This window comes from Rhinopithecus roxellana, chromosome 1 (genome assembly GCF_007565055.1).
Source record: "Rhinopithecus roxellana isolate Shanxi Qingling chromosome 1, ASM756505v1, whole genome shotgun sequence".
In the NCBI taxonomy this organism is placed as follows: domain Eukaryota; kingdom Metazoa; phylum Chordata; class Mammalia; order Primates; family Cercopithecidae; genus Rhinopithecus; species Rhinopithecus roxellana.
Genome location: NC_044549.1, coordinates 143,961,056 through 143,982,697, shown reverse-complemented (window position 1 = coordinate 143,982,697; position 21,642 = coordinate 143,961,056). Strand labels below are relative to the sequence as shown.

General features: G+C 37.0%; 2 protein-coding genes across 6 annotated transcripts in view; one reads left to right on the top strand and one right to left on the bottom strand.

The window, feature by feature from the left end:
• The window catches only part of PDCD10 (programmed cell death 10), a 51,118-nt gene extending 35,899 nt beyond the window's left edge, over nt 1-15,219 (bottom strand). The window contains exons 1-3 of one of the 4 annotated variants that reach the window (XM_010355012.2): nt 15,093-15,218; nt 5,712-5,784; nt 360-570 (exon numbers count right to left, since the gene is read on the bottom strand). In XM_010355012.2, the coding sequence (XP_010353314.1) occupies nt 360-455 (96 nt within the window). In that variant the 5' untranslated portion in view covers nt 456-570; nt 5,712-5,784; nt 15,093-15,218. Of the gene's footprint in view, nt 1-359; nt 571-2,032; nt 2,054-5,711; nt 5,785-14,745; nt 14,765-15,092 lie in introns of those variants that run through there. The other 3 variants (XM_030932037.1, XM_030932032.1, XM_030932035.1) reach the window with 3 other exon arrangements.
• Nucleotides 15,220-15,357: 138 nt separating this feature from the next.
• SERPINI1 (serpin family I member 1) overlaps nt 15,358-21,642 on the top strand; it is an 85,830-nt gene continuing 79,545 nt past the window's right edge. Inside the window, exon 1 of one of the 2 annotated variants that reach the window (XM_010355010.2) lies at nt 15,358-16,096. The gene's annotated coding sequence lies outside the window, so the exon portion shown is untranslated. The remainder of the gene's footprint in view (nt 16,097-21,642) is intronic. The other variant, XM_010355011.2, reaches the window with a different exon arrangement.

The following is a 21,642-nucleotide window of genomic DNA, read 5'->3' as shown; positions in this document are numbered from 1 at the left end:
GGATATATGTTTCTTCTTGAGTGAGGCCTGTCCTGACCCCTAAAGTAGGTCCCATCTATTTTCTTTCTTAACATACTCTGCTTTTAAACTTCATAGTACTTCATCACCACTGTTCATTCATATAATTATTTGTGTTCTTTTATTAAATGTCTCTTTCCCATTATAGCATAATATCCAGAGGGAAGGGACATTTGTTTGGCTTTGTTTTCACTACTTTTTTGCCCTGATACAATGCCTAACACGCAGTTAAGAGTTAATTCATGCTAGTATTTCTTATACAAAAGAACAAGCAGATGAATAAATAAAGCGGGCATTAAAGAATTGCAGAGTTCATGCAAGAAAATGTTTACCCAACTCACCTCATTGAACACAGGATACATGACTGCATAGAGGGGCATAGAAACCATGGATGTGGTCTCAGCTTCATTCTTCATCTCTTCCATTGTCATCCTCATTCAAAAGCCAACTACAGTTGAAAAAGCAGTGCTAAAATGCAGAGGAATCTTCATTCACTGCAATTATTTCTTCTCTTTTTTGATGATAAAAGAATTGGACACAAAACACACTGATCTGGTGAAAGGGAAGAAAGAACAGAGATTTACTATATTAAGGGGAAAAGACAAATATCAATAATTTCCCTTTCCAAATTACAGAGTTCCTTCCTACCTTATGAAAAGCTATTTTTTAATATATTCTACTTGTGAAAACAAACCTAGTTGGCAAGAAATTTATCTTTTCCTCCAAAGACTCAACAACTGCCCTTTCCTGAAGTCCTTGGTTAGGCACTACCTCACAAACAGTGATTTAAGATGCTGCTTAACTTGAACTCAAGAGAATTCTCTATGAAGTGCCATGGAATAATTATGCATGTCATGCCACCATATACAATCTAAGAGAACATATCAATAAGATACATATTTATAACATTTATACACAATATAAAATTATAATCAGGAAAAGCATGATGTGTAAGTGTGTGCAGAAAACCAAATTAAAGAATCAATAAAGAAGAAAGAACTAGGGTGTTTTAACATTTGTATTCAAACCTTTTTGCTATTTGTTTATTGATTCTGTCACCTGAAAATAACACAAATATAACAAGCATCAAATATTTCAGACAAACATAAAATTCAAAAAAATTCTACCAAATGTGATCCACTTGGTAAAATACCTGCTACTTAACTGTGCCAGTGATACCTTTTGGTATTTAGAAGAACTATGGAAATTGCTGTCCAAATCTGGCACGAAAACTGAGAAAGAAGAAAAACCCAGAGAGGTTGGTAGTTTGGGATTAAAATCAAGAATTCAACAATAAAAGATATTTTTGCCTTGAGATGTTAAGGAAATATGTTAGTTTGTAAAGAGAATACAACTATTTATTTCCTTTGCTATGGTTAAAAAAAAAAACAAAACAGATCCTAACTGTAAAGTGAATGAGTAACAGTAGTGACACACCTATATTAAACAAAAAGCAATTTTTTTGATTAATTTCTACTACTTGTAAAGCATTTTCACAGCATAAAACATTTTGCACATGTATTTAGTCCTATAATAACCTGCTTTTAAAAAAGACTGCAATTGTAATTTTACAAGTGCAAAAGCAGGCTCAAAGATAGTAAATAACTTGCCCAAGATCATACAAGTAGAGACCCAAAACTTGATCTCAGGACTCTGAATATAGATCTGATACTCTCATATACCAAAACCAAATTTGAAGTGGAAATAAAGAACCCCACCTCATCTACTCAAGAAAAGTACCCAGAAGTTATAATTCACTAAACATGTTTAGAGTATGTTTAGCACCACTAGGTATGAAATGTAGTTCCTAATCATTAAAAATTGATCTGTGCCAGAATGTGTAAGACCTAAGGAGACTGAAAGATACAATCAAAGGCCTGCAATAACCTGTTCCATTTGAAAGCTGCTTAGTATTCTACCGTATCACTACCAGTGAAACGGAACTCAGCACCTACGGAAACGGTTTAGTTCCATTTCTGACAGTTCTAAACATCAAAGTTTTTCTGTTTCTCACCTGAAACCTACTCCATGACTTCACAGAACAAAAAGAGCAAAAGGCGAATTCCTGAATTTCATTCTATGGGGAAAGAGAATACCATTACCTGATTATATAACTCATTTAAGTAGACGGCTTTGGTCACAGCAAGACGAAGAGAATGGAGGAAGAATAACGACAAGAAAAACTTAAGAGACTTAGTGTACCTATGTCAGAAATGAACAAGACCAAAATCATAAGCAAAAAGAAGTAGATAAATACCAATTGTGGCCGTGCTGTTCCTATTTAACTACTTAATGTCTCTTGGTAATCTGCTCCACTTCAAAATAAATTGGGAAAACTTCATAATAAAAAAAACCTGGGGAAAAGGAGGACGGCTAAAATGCAGTGATAGCAGTCAAAATGAAAAGGACAGAATGAATGCAGAATATAGACAGCAGCAGAAGGCATGGTATCATCAATGAAAAAGGAAGAAATGGCAAAACAAAACCAAGAACAGACTTTGAGGAGCTCTCTCATTGTGTGACAGAAAAAAAAATTATTTATTTAATAAATATTTCATTGGTTACAGAGGTATGATATTAAATATAGAGCAGTGAACAAGAGAAGACACTCTCTGGCCCCATAAAACATAATAAAAGGCAAGTCAGAAAACATACAATTGTGATGCACACACAAGGGAGAAGTCAGGCTGCTACATAGCTATGGGAGAACTGGAGAAAACCAGCATCACAAAACAAGTTTCAAGGAGAAGAAGGTAGCCAAAAGTTTTAAATGCTACTGAGTACGGAAGGTAACTTTTAAAAACGCATTTGATATCTTGATGAGGTTAAACAGATAACCTTCAAAGAGCAGAGTACTTATATACTGGGGTGAGAACTCCCTGCAGGGGCTAAGAGAGCGAGCTGGTAAGGAAGGAGTCTAAGCTTTCAAGAATCTCGGTATAAAGGAGGTGAAATACTTATAAGAAAAGTAAGCACAATGGAATTACTTTTGTGTTTTACTCTTTTGAACACATACGCATATAACTGCAGATGTAGAGGCTGCCAGAGGTAAAGGGATAAGGTAAGTGGCTAGAGTCACTTTCAGAATTACTGCTGACATCTCTACCTACCTAACCCCAATAAACCTACTCAAATACTTAATTTTTACCTTTTGTAAATAGCGGCATTTAATATTTTTAAAACTCGTGTTTAATAATTAGTCTCTTCTCTAAAACTAACTTTACATTACTAGCAGTGCTTATTTGTCAACAAAAAGAACAGTATTTTGGCAACATCATGGGCTACGTAAGTGGCTGGCCTACGGCATACATGCCATCTTTTAATACTGTTCTCATGAAAAATGCTCCAAAGAACCAATTTAAAACTCAACTTTTTAGAACACACATTAACAATGGGGGCTACTCACAGTTTCAGTAGCATTTACATGAGATTAAAAATCATCAATTCCAATACGGCTTTTTAAATATTGAATTACTGTCAATTTCAACTTCAAGTTAAAATATGCCTTTGTCATTCCTTCCATATGCTTCTTCATTAGAAATAGTTGAAAGGACAACCTGCAATTACTCCATGCAACAAAGAGCCTGCTATGAAAACAGCAAGGGTCAGCTGAGTTGAGTGAGGTCTGAGGCCCCCTTTGACAAAGTGCCTTCCTTTTAGTATGAGTGTGAGCACGTTCCAGCAGCTGGGTAGCACATTAACAGAATTTCAGCCCTCTAAGGTACATTATTTTCTGAAGTAGGTGCTGTTTATGCACATACAGAAAACTGAAGATCACTGACTACAAATCCCACATCTGGAAACGCCTTAAAAAGTTATTTCATCCATCCCACTACCTACAGTAGAAACCAAAGTCCAAAAAGGATGTAGTGACTTGCTCCTGGTCACAACTTCTAGCTAATAATTAAATAAATAATAAAAATTTAATGTTGGTATGATAGCGCCATAGCAAGAACTTTATGACTGACATTTCAAATGTACTGCTTTGAGGGGAAATCTCAGTTCAAAGTAAGCTTTGTGTACTGTTAGCATCCACAGAATAAAAACCAAGAACCAGAAATGTTGATAAGAACTTAGACAAAAGGCATACTTTTAAACACATTTTTCTTCAAAAACACCCATTGTGATATCAGGATATCAACATAGAGTATAAGCAATCTTCGCATTTATAATTTCCCACTCATTTTCTTGAATATTCAAACTAGTACTGATAATTTTCAACAGAAGATAATCAGCTTTAAATATCTTCCTGAGCTGAAGATAATTATCACTTGCTTAAGAGTAAGAAGCCCAAAAACACAGATATTGGCCATTCCACTGCCAAACACTTAAATTTCTGGTGTTTCTGCCCTCCCTAACCAACTCGAGTCTGCTCATTTAAAGAGCTACACACAGGTGTATCTCAGGGCTCAGAATCAGTATTTCCTGAAACTGCCTTACTTTACTGCATCTGGGACTTGAGATAAGTCTAGAGCCAAAGCTATTTACTACCAAATGAAAGGAGTGGACCAACAGAAGCTCTTGGTACTGGTATAGGCACTTCTTGGCTAGAAAAACAGCTTTTTAAGTAATTCTACACTTAAAATGTTTGTAGGCAGGCAGGTCTTTTTGTCTTGTTTTTCTCTCTAGTAAAATCCAGTACTTAGTCCTCTCAGCTGGCCCTAAATTCTTACAATTCCTGTAATTTCTCTCTCTAAAAAGGGAAAGATTGATTGACATGTATGCTGGATCTCCAACAAAATGTGCATGAACATTCAGTTAAGAGAAGTGTGTTCATTCTAGCAGTGAGCAGAATCCTGTGTTTATGTTCTCATTTATAAGTGTGTTTCTTCTTCCCAATAGAGACATTAGAGTCAGCAAAGCAGGCACATAACAGACACTTAATGTTTGCTGAATGACCAAATTCATGAGTTAAGAGATGGGCAATTTATAAATTGAATCAGTCTTGCTAATACTTTTCAAATAGCATGCCTAGCAAAATAAAAACAAACACAAAAATCAAATTAATTCTATTAACAAAGCTTGGACCCAGCCACATTATCACTGGACCCAAAATTCAGTGATAATAAGATTTCATTATTGTTATCAGCTATACTTTCCAAAGTAATTTCATGGAAATTTTTTTAAGACAATTTTTTTTTAAGCATCAGATCATTAAAAATTATTTACAAATTCTAGTAAGGAGGTCCTCCCCAAGAGTTGGTTGACCCAGGGTTTCAAATAACTGACAATTCCTTGCTTTCTTTCAATAACATAACATACAAAATCACACTCATCAGCTGGGCATGGTAACTCATGCCTGTAATCCTAGTACTTTGGGAGGCCAAGGCGGGTGAATCACTTGAGGTCAGGAGTTCAAGACCAGCCTGGCTAATATGGTGAAACCCCATCTCTACTAAAAATACAGAAATTAGCTAGGCTTGTTGGTGGGCTTCTGTAGTCCCAGCTACTCGGGAGGCTGAGGCAAGGGAATTGCTTGAACCTGGGAGGCGGAGGTTGCAGTGAGCCGAGATCATGCCACTGCACTCCAGCCTAGGCAACAGAGCGAGATGCCGTCTCAAAACAAACAAACAAAAGAAACATACTCATCAAGCTCTTAGAGAAAATGGATTTATACAAAGACTGTATAGATCACAGTCTGGCCATTTAACACAGTTGAGTGGGGTTCACATTTGCTGACACAGTTTACATACCTTTTTAGGATTTTCTCATGCCAAAACGTTGTTAGTCACTTCCAAACAAGAGACCAAGATTTAGAGGAGAAAGCTAGGAAAAAGGGAGGCAGAGGAATAGGGTAAGTCAGTGATCCTATTATAGAGTAAAATGAGCTTGATATCTTAAGGATATACCTACATTCTCTCCTTGACATGCAAATTACATCTTCTATAATTCAATGTCTTCCATTTCCAGTTTTCTTAATAAAGTTAAGTGGAACTTAACCTCCCTGAACATACCCTAGTGTCAGTTTAGTAATTATATAATTTTACACTTAGGGGCATCTAGAAGCAATCTCTTGTTAATGATAAGTGTATACAGCATTTTACCACTGTATTGTTTATATATATGCTTTAAAAATATCAAACGGACAATTTGTGCAGAAAGATACAAGGAAAAAGCATAAGCATTTAAAGACTCAAAGCATGGACTCAAATTCTGGTCCTGTCATTTATAAACTATCTTTGTCTCTGAACAAGTCATTTCACCTCTCTATGCTTTAGTTTCTTCTTTAATATGTTTGACAACTCTAGGGTACTTAGCGGCACAAGCTTGTGGATCTTCAACTTGGTGCTGCTGAGACTTCCAACTCACCTTAAAAGTTAACTTTAAAAGTTAACTGCATCATGTCAAGTGTATGCAATTACATATTTTGTAGAGTACTGTTTCTTTTCTTTTTTTTTTTTTTTTTTTTTTTTTGAGACAGAGTTTCACTCTGTCGCCCAGGCTGTAGTGAAGTGGTGTACCTCCACCCATGTTCAAGTGATTCTCCTTCCTCAGCCTCCAGAGTAGCTGGGTAAATTATAGGCACCTGTCACCATGCCTGGCTATTTTGTATTTTTAGTAGAGACGTGGGTTTCACCATGTTGGTCAGTTTGGTTTCAAACTCCTGACCTCAGGTGATCCACCCACCTCAGTCTCCCAAAGTGCTGGGATTACAGGCATGAGCTACCGTGCCTGGCCAGAGTACTGTTTATTATAGAAATTTATAAAATGGGTAAGAAGTAACATTTTCTACACATAGACAGTATACAGCAGGAGATAGTGCTCAGATTGGAAGAAAAAATCCTCAGTTTGAATTTTTGTTCAGCTGGATGCTATCATTTCAGTTTTGTAAATCTCTATTTCTAAACTAGTGAGAATCAGAAATATTGAAGTACTCACTTCCCCAGATTAAGAGTAATAAATGCATATTAGACACTTAATACAGTAGCTAACACATAATAACCATTCTATTCATATTGTTATTAATATTTTAGCCAAAATTGTAAGAACCTGACATGGAATCGACTGCAACTACGGTCAGGCAAACCAGATGCCTAGAACACAAAATTTTGTTCTGATTTGCACGACTTGGAGAGTTACTGCTTTTTCAAAGTTTGTACCCTAGGCACATTTCTTGCCTCACCCTAGTCCTCCCCCTGCATAACATACACAATAAGACTCAAACACTGATATCACAATGTCATAAAGGCCACCTACACAGCGTATTTTCAAAATCTTTTTTCTCCCATTTGCCAAAATGGGTGCATAAATAAACTTAGTTTTGGCTTACATAAAATAATTTGGTCATCAGGGGCATTTTAAAACTATTTTCAAGCCAATGTTAAAATTACTTTTTCTAAAGGTACATAGGTAAACTTAACAAAGGAAACCATGGTCCAGAAGCAGGTTGGGTAGCTGGCTGGGTTGCAGACTGAAATCAAGATTTGATCAAAGCCCTTGAGATAATTCATAAAAGGTTATAATCTATACAAGATAATCAAAAGTTGACAACAAAATCAAAGAGCTCATTACCTCTGAATTAGCTGATGGGAAATGGAAACAATTACAAAATAGTAACAACTGGCTCCTACAATACTTCAAAGCAACTTGTTCAGGAGGAAAACATACATCTCTTTAGTTTTGACAATCCTCATTTTTTTCCCCTATGTCTAAATTTTTGGTAAATTCTGATCTGAGTAAAATTTAAATGAAAACACTTGTTGGGAGGCAGGAAACAAATTTGTCCCCTTGAATATGTTTATCTTTTGCCCATAAAGTTCTCAACCTAGTGGTTCATGAATGATGATGCCTAGTTGAATAGTTGTTTGGTGTTTAATTGAGGTACATGTCTATTTTCCTTTTTGCTAATATTATTCCTTGTCTTAATTTCTCCAATACGATGTTAATTAAAGCTTTCCTTTAAAATCCCTTAGAAATTAAACTAAATTTAAATCCTCAGAGTGTTCTTACGCCCTCTCTGTTTAAAGGTACAATTAAAAGAATCTGTACCACACTGGGTCAGAGCTACTTGTTTTGTATCACTTATAATCTTAGATACCTAGAATTTAACTTAATGACTCCTAATGACTTAAGATCTTCTAAAACATGCAACAGGTACTTTCATTACTTTTGCACCAAAAACACTGCCACAGGCCACTCAAATGTTGATAAAAAGTATTAGCCCCAGACAATAAATAGCCTCTGCCTTATTTAACATTAGGTGCTAATGAGGCCAAGGTTCTACCTTGATGATGCCATTTAACTTTACCTTTAGCTCCCAATTGATCTCAAATATAAATACTATTGCTTACAAGAAGAAATTAGGGTCAGAATAGTATCTGTTTTTACTGCATTTACAGTTCCTCCTGTAACCTTCACTTTGCAACAGTGTGATTTATTTTTTAAGGAAGCATACCAAAAATAAGGTAGAACCTTGGAAATCTCTCAAATTTTGACAGTATTGCATAAATGCCAGTTTTAATATGGATAAAGACATAGAGAAAGATGTGCATTTCTCAAGTTTAAAAAAAAAAAAAAAAACCTAAAGGATTCCAAACGCCTTTGAATTAAATGGAAAAAAAACCAAAAACAACAACAACAAAAAACCTTGCAACAATCTAAACTCGTATAGGGAGCAGTTGCTGTCTAGAGGCCAGGTCTGATTCATTTAACATTCCCAACAGACTTTTGTTGTAGTAACCTGTAAGTTACTATGTAAGTCTGAGGAGGCAGCCAGTGTGTAATATCTTAGGGTTTTGTCATTCCATAACTTCAATCTCAGTTGAATTCCAGTCTATCTTGAAGTAAGAGAGAATGACTGAATAAGACAGGGAGACCCATTTCAGTGCCAGGGATCAGATGGCAGTTAGACAAACTATCATTTATTTTTCTATCAGCTGTAATCTAAAATTATAAAATGAACTGATGCACATGGAAGTACTTACTATATTAGAAAGACTAAATGTCCATACAATGGTCTTTCAACCCTTTCCCCTTGTATCTACTAAAGTATCAACTCCTCAAAGAGAAGTTGTATCCATTTCTCTATTTCCTAGTATCCAACACACTATTCTGCATAGTCAGTCTAAGTCAGCAACAGTGTTAGTTGAAAATACGGTGATGAAAAGTTGAATAGCACATACCCTTGAGGGTATGGAGTCTTGCAGGGAAGACAGACAGTAAAGAAACACAGTGACATGTCACACTGCCACTTGGCATTAACACTCCAGGGAGCATACCCGCTTCACATGATACTCCTACCCTATGCAAGTTCAACAGACATGATGAACATTTGTTTGAAGAAAACAAACAAAAAATAACTTTATTAAAAATAACTACTGGAGTATGTGGTAATTCCATTCCATATGCGTAAGTCCCAGAATGAGAGAGATAAGAAACATGGATCTGCCTCTGCCCCCACCAGACTGAGAGCCACAGTGAGCTCTCACAAAGAGCAGCTTGCCACACTGATTGTGACTCTTGTATTATAATATATGTATTTCTTTTTTCAATATGGTTTCTGAATAACAAGTCAAACACTTCACCTGGTACTCAAAAGAAATCTACTCCAATGCTAGAAAAAAACTGGCTGTGCTGAAGTTGTGTACTACAACGTGTACTTCCTAACACGTTTTTCAAAAGTTTGAATATTAAGTAATTTCTGCCTGCCACGCTGACCTTAGCATTTAAGACATAACTTCTCTGTAACTACAACTCTTAATGATAATTTCTCTCCAATGTAGTTCAATCACTAACATCATTTTTACTTCAATGATGAAAAATATGGTCTCTTGAGTCAGTCAGCCTGGATTCAAATCCTAATTCCAAGCAATTTTTCCTGAAACCTTAGGCAAGTTCCTTAACCTCTCTGTACTTTAGGTTCCTCATTTAAAAACTGGAGGTAATAGTGTCTCTACCTCCAACGATTGTTGTAAGGATTATAAGAGATCCTGCAAAATGCTTAGCATGAGACCTGACAGTTACTTACTACTCAATAAATGCTAGCTATTATACTAGGTTCCAGCTCATTCCAAAGAAGGTTTAAGGCAATTTCACAGGTAATATGCATTCAATAAGTAAATGAATCAAAAAGTCATTATTTAGACTAACCTCTGGTAAACTTATTCCCAAGGGACTGGCCTGACTGAGTCTGTTAGTGACTACCACTAACATGTTCCACTGCTGTTACCCAACAGTTCATAAGCTTGTTAATAAAATTCTTTTCTTTTTCTTTTAACCCTATAGGCAACCTTGATTCTGTCAACTGTATAAGAATGAAACTGAATAGTGTAAAATCACCTTTGTGTGATTTTAAAAATGGTTATACATAGCCACAAATGTAAGGGTGAGCTTGAAAAATAAGTGTAATATAATACATTTAAGACACATTTACATTTTGTAGGTTAAATGACAAAACTGAAATTTCCATCTTCATACAGACAAAAATGAACCACCAAACCACAATGTTTATCTTTCAGTACATAAATTATTTCTAATTGCTATAATAAATGTACATTAATTTTTGCATTGTGTTTGCGTGTGTGTGTCCCTAAAGCATAACCCTCTAACACCGCAGCTTACTAAAATAATTCAAATGCAATAACATAAATAACAATGACATTTAACTTCTAAACCACTTTTATAGTTTATATTATGGAAAAAAATATTTATCATGTAAGTGGCTTAAAATTCTTAGTAACGCCTATGATAATGACCTTAATTGTCCAACAACATATAAAAAGCAGTACTTCAGGCTTCATCCTCCACATACCGGTTATGCTAGGTAAATATGAATATTTTATCCAAGATTCAAGTAACATCAACACTGACTTTTTAAAAAGTTTCGGATTTAGCAAAGACTTGTTTTTAATAATAAAATGGATAGTATTACTAAATTTTAAAGCCAAATATCAGCAATCTCTTTTCGACAATATCTTGTGGAAAAGTAAACGGTAAATCCATGAAGGCACATAAGGCTACAATAACTCAGGACTATTGACCTTACTCTATGCCATACTGTGGTACAACAAATGACTGCGGAATTTGTTTTCAAGACCAAAACCTAACACAATTTATCCCTAAAATTCAGTTTGCATGTTTTAAAAAATGATCTTTTTATGCTTAAGTTTCCAGGTTTAAAGCAAACAAGATTCACTTAAATATTAGAAAAATTTTTAGGAATCCAAAAATATAAGTTCCTTTGAAACAAAAACTACTCAATTTTACAAAGCCACCTTGTCTAAATCAAGTGATATTAAAGGTATAATTCATAGGAAGATAGCAAAGTTAAAAAGCAAGAAACAAAACAAAAAAGCAAAGAAAAAGGAAGAATTATGGATTTTAGAATACAGAGACAGATCTGGATTCTAACCATGGTTCCAGTACCTACATTTTGGAAACTCTAGCAATTTAATTAAACTTTTTTTAGTCTAATAAGTAAATTTACTTATTTTCTTGATGTCTTCAGCTATAAAACAGCGTTAATAATACTACCTAGAGGAAATAAAGGTTTTTAGGGCAAAATGAGGTAACATTAGGGAAGAAGAGTCCATTAGAAGTTTCTTCCATGTCTGTATTTTGTCATAATGAACATCGCTCGCAAAAAGCAGGACAGTGATCTCTAAAATGCTGTGTTACACAGCAATTTTGCTGTAAATGAAAGTGATTCCTTTGTCATTTCCATTTAGAAAATTAATCCTGATTTCAGAGACCTCCAAAAAGAACAAACATTTTTCTACAATTTATATTAAAATTCTGTCAATGACTCCTTTGCATATAACCTAAACTGCCTAAGCATTATGGCTCATTTGAAAGTTCTTATATACTTCAATCCAGAAAGCATATCTGCTTTATTCATTTCTCTATTTCTGTCCCCAGAGAAGTGCCGGAAGCATTGTGCATGAATACACTCCTTCATTCATTCAGCAAATATTTACTGAACCCTTATACTGTGCCAGGTACTACATAAGTAGTGGGGTAACACATGACAAATGAGAGGGCCCTGCTCAGGTAGCTCATAGTCCAGTGAGGAGACAATATTTGTCAAATAAATACAGAAATAATAAAGTTTCTATTATCATAATGCCACAAAGGAGTACAGAGTATGGTGAATACATGGCGGGAACCTATTCTGGTTTTGGGAAAGAGGGCAAGGCTCCCCCGAGGAAGAATATTTAAATTGAGACATGAAAACTGACTATCAGGTGGCCACCTTTAGGTAGGCCAAGGAGTGAGATGGAATATGTAATGGCCACCAAGTCAGGAAGGAGCTTATGTATGTAGTAACCAAAAGGTATGGTAAATGAGAAAGGCTGGGGATAAGGATGGAGAGTTGGATAGGAGAAGAGATAAATTTTTAGCGTTAAACAGAGTAAGAAAGTAATAGTATTTGAATATTTAAGTCACATTAAGTCTTTTTCTCATGTAAGTAATGTAAGGGAACTAAGCCTTTACTCCACAATATTAAAGATCTGTAGTCAGAAGATCTCGATTTTTATCTTACTCCCACCAGTTACAAGTCACTTAACCAACTTGAGCCTCTTCATTCTCTTCGTAAATATTATCTTACCTACTGAGACTACAATAATAATAAACAGCCCCTATTCTTACAGACCTTACATCCTTAAGAGAAAGAGACAGATGTATAATATATGGAAGACATCCTAAGTCCTATAAGAAATTACGTCCAAAAGCTGACATGAGGCTCCTGAAAAGCCCAACATGAGAAGAAATGCAGACACTGGTGAGCTGCAAACCACATGTGTACACATAACTCTGTGAACTCTTAATTATCCAATGTGCAGAGATCTAAAGTGACAACAATACTGCAGCATGTGATTGAAAGATGATTAAAAACAATACAAACATTAATCCACCATCCCAATAGAAGACATATCAAAACTGTAATTGGCCTCAGAGAGAGCAGTGGCAGAAATGAACCAAGAACAAAATCTAAAATACACTGAACAAATGCATTATATTATTTCCAAAATTTCCTCATAGTTCAAAAGCTCTTTCCATAATGACAGAGTTACGTGCCAGAGGTTAGAACTTATTTCATACCTCCTTCAACAAAAGGCAAATATTTACATTGTCATCTAGAAAATACATTAATATTCTTCCTTTACCATCACTGACTCATGTTCAGTTTATGGTCTATTTACACCACCGCACCCTTCTTAATCCAGTACAAAGTCAGTTATCCTCACATAATTTTCCATTTGTTTAACTGGGTCTTCCTTGTCTGTGTACTACATTACTCATGGTACATTATTCCTGATTTTACTTCATTCTATAGTACCATAATTTTTCTATTTTAAAAATCGTATTAATTTCCAGACCATCTTAATTTCAACCATCAGGTAAGAGAATATCTCTGTTCCGAAAAAAATGTTTTTGCATTAAAAAGTTACTATATTGTTGATAATATAGTAACTGCAGAGTACATTCAAAATTCAGCATAGTCTGATGATCAACTTATACATAAAACAGTAAGCTATGATTTATTACATGTTAAGAGTAAGCCATGATTTATTACATGCTAACCTTTATGGATATAAAGTTATTACAAAGAAATTCTGGCATCAATGAACATATTCTTACAATTCTATTAAAAACCTATCCAATAATAATAGTCATGAGCTATAACTGGTCATAATAGAGGATAAGATTTGCATAAGGGCACTACTTTCTGCAAGAGATAAAATGTAAGTGTACTGTTTTTTCATTCTTTAATGTAAAATAAGAATGAATTGAAAGTCACAGATGATGCTAAGAAAAATAAAAATATGCAAGAGCCTAATTCTATTATTTGCAGACACACACACAAATACAGCCTAAAGTCAAGAAAATGGGGGAGAAGTAAAATCTCAAACCAAAAAGACGATGTTACCTCCAAGAAATGCAAAGTATTTTCTTTTCTAATAATGGGCACACCAAACTCTCCTAACGCTACATTATTTTTAAAAAGTTTAAAGTTTTGTGAAAGAATTCCAATCCCACTAGTATCAGTTTTACAAAATGAGAGTAAAAACAGCCGTAAGGTAGAAAAAGAAAAGAATGTTCTTCTAAGGATGGGATATATTAACTGTTGTTCTCCCATCCTATTACCTACCCTTAAAAATGAACTGTGAGAGTAGAGTCTATCATTTAATACACCCCTAAAAAAGAGGGAGAAATCTGTAAAAGTTAAAACTGACCCTTAAATTTTTTCCAAAAGGTTCTTTCCTTTATTGAGGAATTTCACTCCAGTTCAAGAAACAACTTTTCATCTCACAATGGCTTCTTAGATGTACTATTAAAATACATTTACTTTGCAACTTCTCCACTCTTTTCAAAAAGCACAACCAACGTCCCTACTCTAGAAGCTGGACTCGAACAGGACTAGATTCACAAAGTCTGTCCCTACGTGTGTGACCTTGGGCACGTCATATAATCCCTCGGTTTCCTCATCAGCATCCCAAAATGAAAGCGCTCTGAAAGCAGTAAAGGAGTACAAACATACTTAGATATGACACCTAAGAGGGTCAAGCCTTTCTGTTTAAGGCAAAATTGCCTCCTTAGAGGGCCACATCATTAAACTGGACCTGAATCCGTAGACCTCAACATTTGTCTCTTCCTTCTTTCAGTGCTCCCCCTTCCCTCAAAGGGCATAACCCGAGTCACCCCCCGAGAGCAGATTCCCCAGTACCTTTTCCTTCCTCCTCCTTTTCTCTTACTTACAAAGCAGGGGGAAAAGAGCAGCCTCACCTCTCCGTGCGAAGCCACACCTTCAAAGGACCCCACCCCAGGCACATCCGCCCTCTCCCCTCTCCCGGGGCACCAGGGGCCAACCTCGCCCTTCCCCTCCCGCCCCCACCCAGAGGAGACTTCCTGGAGGCGTTGGGGCCCAAGCCGGCAGGCGGCATTTACAAACCCGCTTTACGCCACTCGCGTAGGGTAATCTCGCTTACGCCCGTAGGGCCCCGCTCTCAGCCCCGTCCGCTCCGCCTGCCAGAATCAAGTCCGAGTGCCTCAGCCATGGCCCCTGCGTGACCCTAGACCTCTTCTGCTCGGTGCAGAGCTACGGGGACTGGGACAGAACAGCTACACCTTACCAGCAACTGAGGCACTGACTTCACTTCCCACCTTTGCAGCCCTCTTCAACTCCCGGATCAATTCACTCCGGCGACGCCGGAAGGACCCGAGAGGAACCAGGCGTTGTCCGGAATCCTGCCCAGCCGGAGTCGCGCAGAGGCCTATGGGGACTCGTAGTCCTGCTCGCCAACGTTGTCCGGAATTCCTGCACTCGGAAGACTACACTTCCCGGCAGGCCGTGCGGAGGATCCTGAGGCGATGGGTGGGGACACTTCTAGCCAATAGTAGGAGAGTTCCCTGACTTTGCGGGAGGAGGTGAGATGAAGAGAGATGGTGCACGCAAAGGAGAGGAAGGGCGGGGCAAGCCCTCACCTGCGCCAATCAGGGTGCGGGGTAGGCCCCGCAGGCGCCTCACCCATTGAGGGGGCGGGCTGACAGAGCAGAGGAAGGAAGGGGGTGAGGGGCCCGTGGTGGGAATCGTGGGGCTGTCGGGCTGAGCGTGCCCTACGGGTGGAGAGGAAGCCTCGGGGAAATCACCCGGGTGAAGGGAGGGCTTGGTGTGGGGACTTGCACAGGGCGGAGGAGCAGCTAAGTCCCAGGCACATCGGGCAACCAGACCCACGGGTCGGGGAGGGATAGGCTGAGCCGGGGCTCCCAGCAGAGGCGCCTGGGTGGGGCAGGAGACCGCTCCAGGTGTGAGCCACAGAGGAGGGGAGAGGGACCCCCAGGGGAGGGGAAGTGGCAGAGCAGCTGCAGAAGTGCAGGGAGCGGGAAGGTACCCGGGCAGCTGCTTTCCGCTGCCTACGGCCCGGGCAGCTGCAGAAACAGCAGGGGGAGGAGCAACAGCTGCCAAATTCGCCAACTAGAGGAGGGAGAGGCGGAGCTTGGGTCCCTGTAGAAGCCAGAGGCGCAGTCTGGACTGTAGTTTCCCTGGAGAGACGAAAGCAGGAACGAGAGCGGAGCGGAGCACAGTCCTCCGAGCACCAGCTCCAGCATCCCGTCAGGGGTTGCAGGTGTGTGGGAGGTAAGCGTGGGTCTTTCTTCGGGGCGCCTGCACTGCCCTGGAGAAAACGTGTTCCAATAGGAATTACATCAAGACACAGCTAAAAGAGTCCGCCTTGGGTTAGGAAACCGGTGTAAACCCTCTCGGGTGAAAGATTTACATTTTTGGACTATAAGGGCAAAAAAGCAAAAAGAAGCTTGACTCTGGGTATAAAGGGCGTGGTTAGTGTTTTTGGTTTGAGTTGCACCAGTAAAACTGTTCTGGGGGATCTCAAGATTGAGAAAAACCCTGGTAATTGAGGACGAGGTGGATGTTATCTGGTGGATGTTATAGGTGCGTAGCGTATAAAAAGCAAAAATTTTGCTATTGATATAGAATGACTTCTGAACTATTTCACTAGGAGGATAACTTTGCGTTCTTCTTCGGTGTCTACCTTTACGTTGGTTTATCAGATTGTTCTGCTACCGACCTGTTATCCAGGGTGGTTATTCTGCAGTTTCCTAGAATTGCGAGAAATCCGTATTAAAGAAGCAAATGCAGGCAGGAATAATCAGGATGGGATGGGCTCTGACTTAAATCTATCAAAAGTATAACTTTTGCCAGCAATAATGTAAAAATGAATTTTAATGAATGGATAGTTAGCTTTCTTTCCAGTGGCTCTGGAGTATTGGAACAAAGACCTGGATTCAGCCTACAATGGGAACATATGGTGTACCTCACTGCTGCTCCTTATTCTCTCATTTGTGTCCGATAATATGTGTACATTTTAAAATCAAGAGTACATGGAAAGCTGTGTGGGAATCTTTTCTCTGGGTAGAAAGTATGTGCTGAAGGACTATCCTTAATATGTGTTATGATGGTGGGTTCAGATTTAAAACACATGTAGTGTCATAAAATAATAGTTTATTCCCGGTATTAAACCATATGTGTATTCAAAGCAAAGTGATTGTAATACCTATGGATGGAAATATATTGTAATGCTGGGTAAAGATGAAAGTCTCACCTACCTTTGTGTAATTATGACAAAATTACAGCCTTTTATTTTTAGAGAAGTAGTAAGAAGCTATTTTCCTAGTTCATTTTCATTTTGTTACAGAGGTTCCCAATTTACATGGCTTTTAGTCATAGTAGCATATTGCAGCAAATTTTGCTCTGAAATGCTTTCATTGTGACAATTGTATATTTCAGAGTCTGTCTCAATACTTTTTAATCTACGTTTTTTTAATAAACAGGGTCAATAAAATGGAGTAATTGCCTTGTTTTCTCCTATTTCTGTGCTTTCCTGAGTTCTCGGGATTTTAAATTTTATTTTTGTAATGCATCCCAAATTTCTCTTTGAAAAGAAGTGGCTCAAATGAATTATCTTCCCAGCTTAAAGTTCAGTCCTACTGAGTGCTACTACCGGTAAGCCTAAGTGACTTATCAGTGTATATACTCTTCCCTCCCACACTCTCACATACCATAGAAATATATAGACAGATAGCTCTTAGAAAAACAGCTGCTTTTTGATTATCGCTAAGCAGATCAGCTAAGTATCAAAAACAGCAAAGAGCTTAGAAGAAAGAAAAAGCAACAGTAGCTGCTAAACTTAACCACTATAAGGATCAGGTTTATCTTTGCTACAGCACTGGAGAATCTATTAATTCACATAGCTGATATGGCCCTGTGAAAATGATGTTGGGGTAAAAAAAAAAAAGTGGGTATTAGGGTGACACCTGGAAAAGATTGTTTGCCCTTGTTATTTGTGATTAAGTGGATTGTCTTGAATCAGTCTTAGATCCTTTCTTAGACTCTACTACTAATTCGTTTTGTAAAACTGAATAATTGCTGTTGCTGGGTTATTTCCCCCATGTAATAATTATAATATTAGCAATGACATTCTTTCCAAGCCTTTATTAAAAGATCTGTTTGAAAGAGTTTTATTGGGAAACAATTAATAAGCAAGCAAATGGATAGAAGATAAATATCTAAACAGTTGAAATTAAGATATACTTTGAATCTCAGCTTTTTATAGGTCTTCTGCTCTGAGGCATGGTAAAGGCTAGAATCTCATTAGGAATGAATGAGTTTGTGGTATTAAAGTACTGATTTTTTCACCTATTTCCAAGATTTGGATCCTTTTTACTGTGTCAGTAAAAGAGATTGGGTTTCAATATCATTTGAAAAAAGACCATATTTTTACATGAGAGAATATCATTGGTGGTATATGGCATTTATTTTTTACCTTGAACCCTTGATTCATGTTAGTTAATATTCACATTCAGTCTCAGGTAATCTGAAGATTTTTCTTGATTGGTGTTGAAAACGTTCGTTTTATGGTAGTTTATAATTCTGTGTAAAATGCTACCTATGTTATAAGCATATTACTTATTCTCTTTAATTTTACTATTGGTGTATGGCTATCAGTGAATATATATGATGAGAAAGGAAAAGCAACAGAGTGCAGAATGTCTCTCTTGAATGGAAATTGCTCGGGGGATGATTGATTGTTCTTTAGCCAAAAATCTTGGTTAATTTCCAGTTACCATATCCTTTGGTCTTTTCTTTAGAATTCTGATTCTAAGCCTTTTGAGTAAAAATAAGTTAGTATGGATTTGTCTTTAACAGGAGGATTCACTGATGCGTGCAGCATGAAAGAGCAAGACTTAAAGGTCCAAGATCAAATGGTTTTGGTAAAGAAGGAGACAGGGGAATAGATATAAAGAAAACACTTGAGAAACATACCTTTAGCAAAAGAGAAAAAAGATTTTATATTTTTTGTTAAATTCCCATAATCCATGATTCCATGGACTTTTCTCCCCCATTCATTAATTTGTAGAGGCCTGTATTCATACTGGAATACATTATTTTTCTAAGTAAAATTGAATATTCAAAATCTAATGAATACCAGTCTGATTCCAGTTAAAATGGCAGTTTTTACTGGAATACATTTTGGATGATTAACCTTCCTTTTTTATTCTTTTGTAACCCATGAATATTCAAAATCTAATTAATACCAGTCCGATTCCAGTCAATGGCCATTTTAACTGGAATCAAACTGGTATTCATTAGATTTTGAATATTCATGGGTTATTAAAGCATAAAAATCCTCCCTGTATACACTCGCTTCTAAGTGAAACATTATTTGGACAAAATATCAAGAAGTAAATAAATACCTAAAATGATGTTTTGCCCCTTTAAAATAATAAAGGTACTTGAACCAGACACTAAGATGAACAAGATACCATTTATTTAATTAAGCAAATTCCAAAGGTTAAACACTGCTTTTGGGGTCAGAATTAACATACACCAATAAGGGAAAGTTTTTTGTTGTTTCATTTTTTTTTTAATCTTCTAAGAATTTAGTCTTTAAAATTTGGAAAGTGTATTTTAAGTAACTACATTATTAACTCTTAGAGACCATGTACTTCTTTTCTATCTCCTTTTAGTCCTGAGCACCTTATGTCATATTCAGCATAAAGAAACTGAGTAACCAATTACTGAATTAGAATCATTGGACATTGGACAATACTTCTATAATGCTCACATTAAGACAATTTGCCCTTTGATAGATAGAGTCAGCTGACCTCACAGAATGATTGCTTATACATTAGTCCTTCTGAGAATGTTTTTATGCTAGTTTGCCTTTGCAAAAGTGTTGATTGAGGACAATTGGATTCACACTGTGTGGGCTGCAAATACTTTACAAATTTGGGTGCCAGCACTTCTAAATTCATCTGAGAGATAGGATATATAGGCAAGGGTAAAGGAGGCTCCAACTGGTGCCACTTAAGTTCTGAATTTCACAGACAGGAAAACCCAGAGCACACCACCATTTAACCTCAAGGCCCTGGAGTTATACCTTTGTTGAAGCTTATCTGTAGAAACCATATTTCATTCTATAAAAACTGAATTTGCTCTTCTGTTTTTCTAATTATTTCTTCCAAAAAAAGAAAGAAGTAGACTGATTTTGTTTAGGCATGTGTAGAGTTGGTCATTAATTGTTTTTTGCATTTGACCTTCTCGAAACAAATTAATCTGATTGGTGTTAGAATTAAGAATCTAATGTAATTTTTACTAAATTTTAAGACCTATACAATTCTAGTGAATTGTATATAGTTTTTTAGTAGTAAAATTAATTATAGCAAATATTTAACTACCTTCTGTTTACTTTTACCTTCATGTTGATGGATATAAATTGGCTTGCTTAGAACTGATAAATAACCTGCCTTTTTCTTTTCTTTTTTTTTTTTTTTTTTTTTTTGAGACACGGTCTGACTCTGTCGCCCAGGCTGGAATGCAGTGACCTGGTCATAGTTCACTGTAACCTTGAACTCCTGGGCTCAAGCACTCCTCACACCTCAGACTCTCTAGTAGCTAGGACTACAGGCAAGAACCACCATGCTCAGCTAATTTTAACTTTTTATGGAGTTGAGGGTCTCACTGTGTTGCCCAGGTTGGTCTCAAACTCCTGACCTCAAACAATTCTCTTACCTTGGTCTCCCAAAGAATTGGGATTACAGGTGTGACCCACCATGCCCTGCTGATATTATTAATGATTAGCACTGTGCCTTGTGTAGAGTAAACTTAATTCATACCATCTTTCTCACCAGATACTTAGTATCTTTAGAGCTAACACCCAGTTTCATTGACCTTTGTATTCATTTTAAGAATTCTTTTACATAGTTCCTACTTGGTAAGTAGTAACAATTTGGATAACTATTTGGCAATCTATAATGAAACATCATTTTGCAAACAAATACAACTAGTAAAATAAATTTTTCTTAGATATCTGTGTTAGTCCTAAATTCAGCCCTCTGCCAACAATGGTTGCTTATATTACAGCTAAATATAAATATTGCTATCTTTTGTTGGATTTCTAAATGAGTAGAACAAATTTTGTTGTTAACTGCAACCTTGTGTGTGTGTGTGTGTGTGTGTTTGCACGCATGGGTGCATGCTTCAGACATGAATTTATTCATTAGATGCTATTTGGGGTTTGTGTGGTCCTTTTCTCTCCTTGCCTCTAGAACTCTGCTGATTTAAAGATGTGCTTTTCCTTACATAAAGGTATTTTATGTAATACTTCCCCTCCACTACACATGATTTCCATTACTTTTTTCCGTAACAAATAGAGAAAAATAAATAGATGAATGTAGGATGAGGCCTCATCTTAACTAAAGTTTAACTGGTCATAAATGTTCTATTTTCAGTGAAAAGGTTGCATTGGGAGGCCTTAGTGAAGCTTGTATTGTACCTGAATTATATAGGTATTTGACATATCTGAGCCATCATTGGAAACTAATGAGTTTTGAGACATGGTGTTGACAGTGCTCAGTGTCGGCCTTCTGTATATAGCTTGGTGGCGGAAACTTACAGGGTGCCTTCAGTTTCAGCCACTGCTTCGAGGCCCTCTTCTGGTTCTACCTAGGAAGGGAGACTTCTGAGCTCCTCTCAGCTCTTACTTAATGTGGGAAGGAAAACAGATGAAATGTTTTTCATTCAATAACCTTATTTTGTCAAACTATATTGTTTTTCCCAGGTGTATCTCACACCAGCGTTCCCAGTAAGAGTAGCTCAAATGTCAC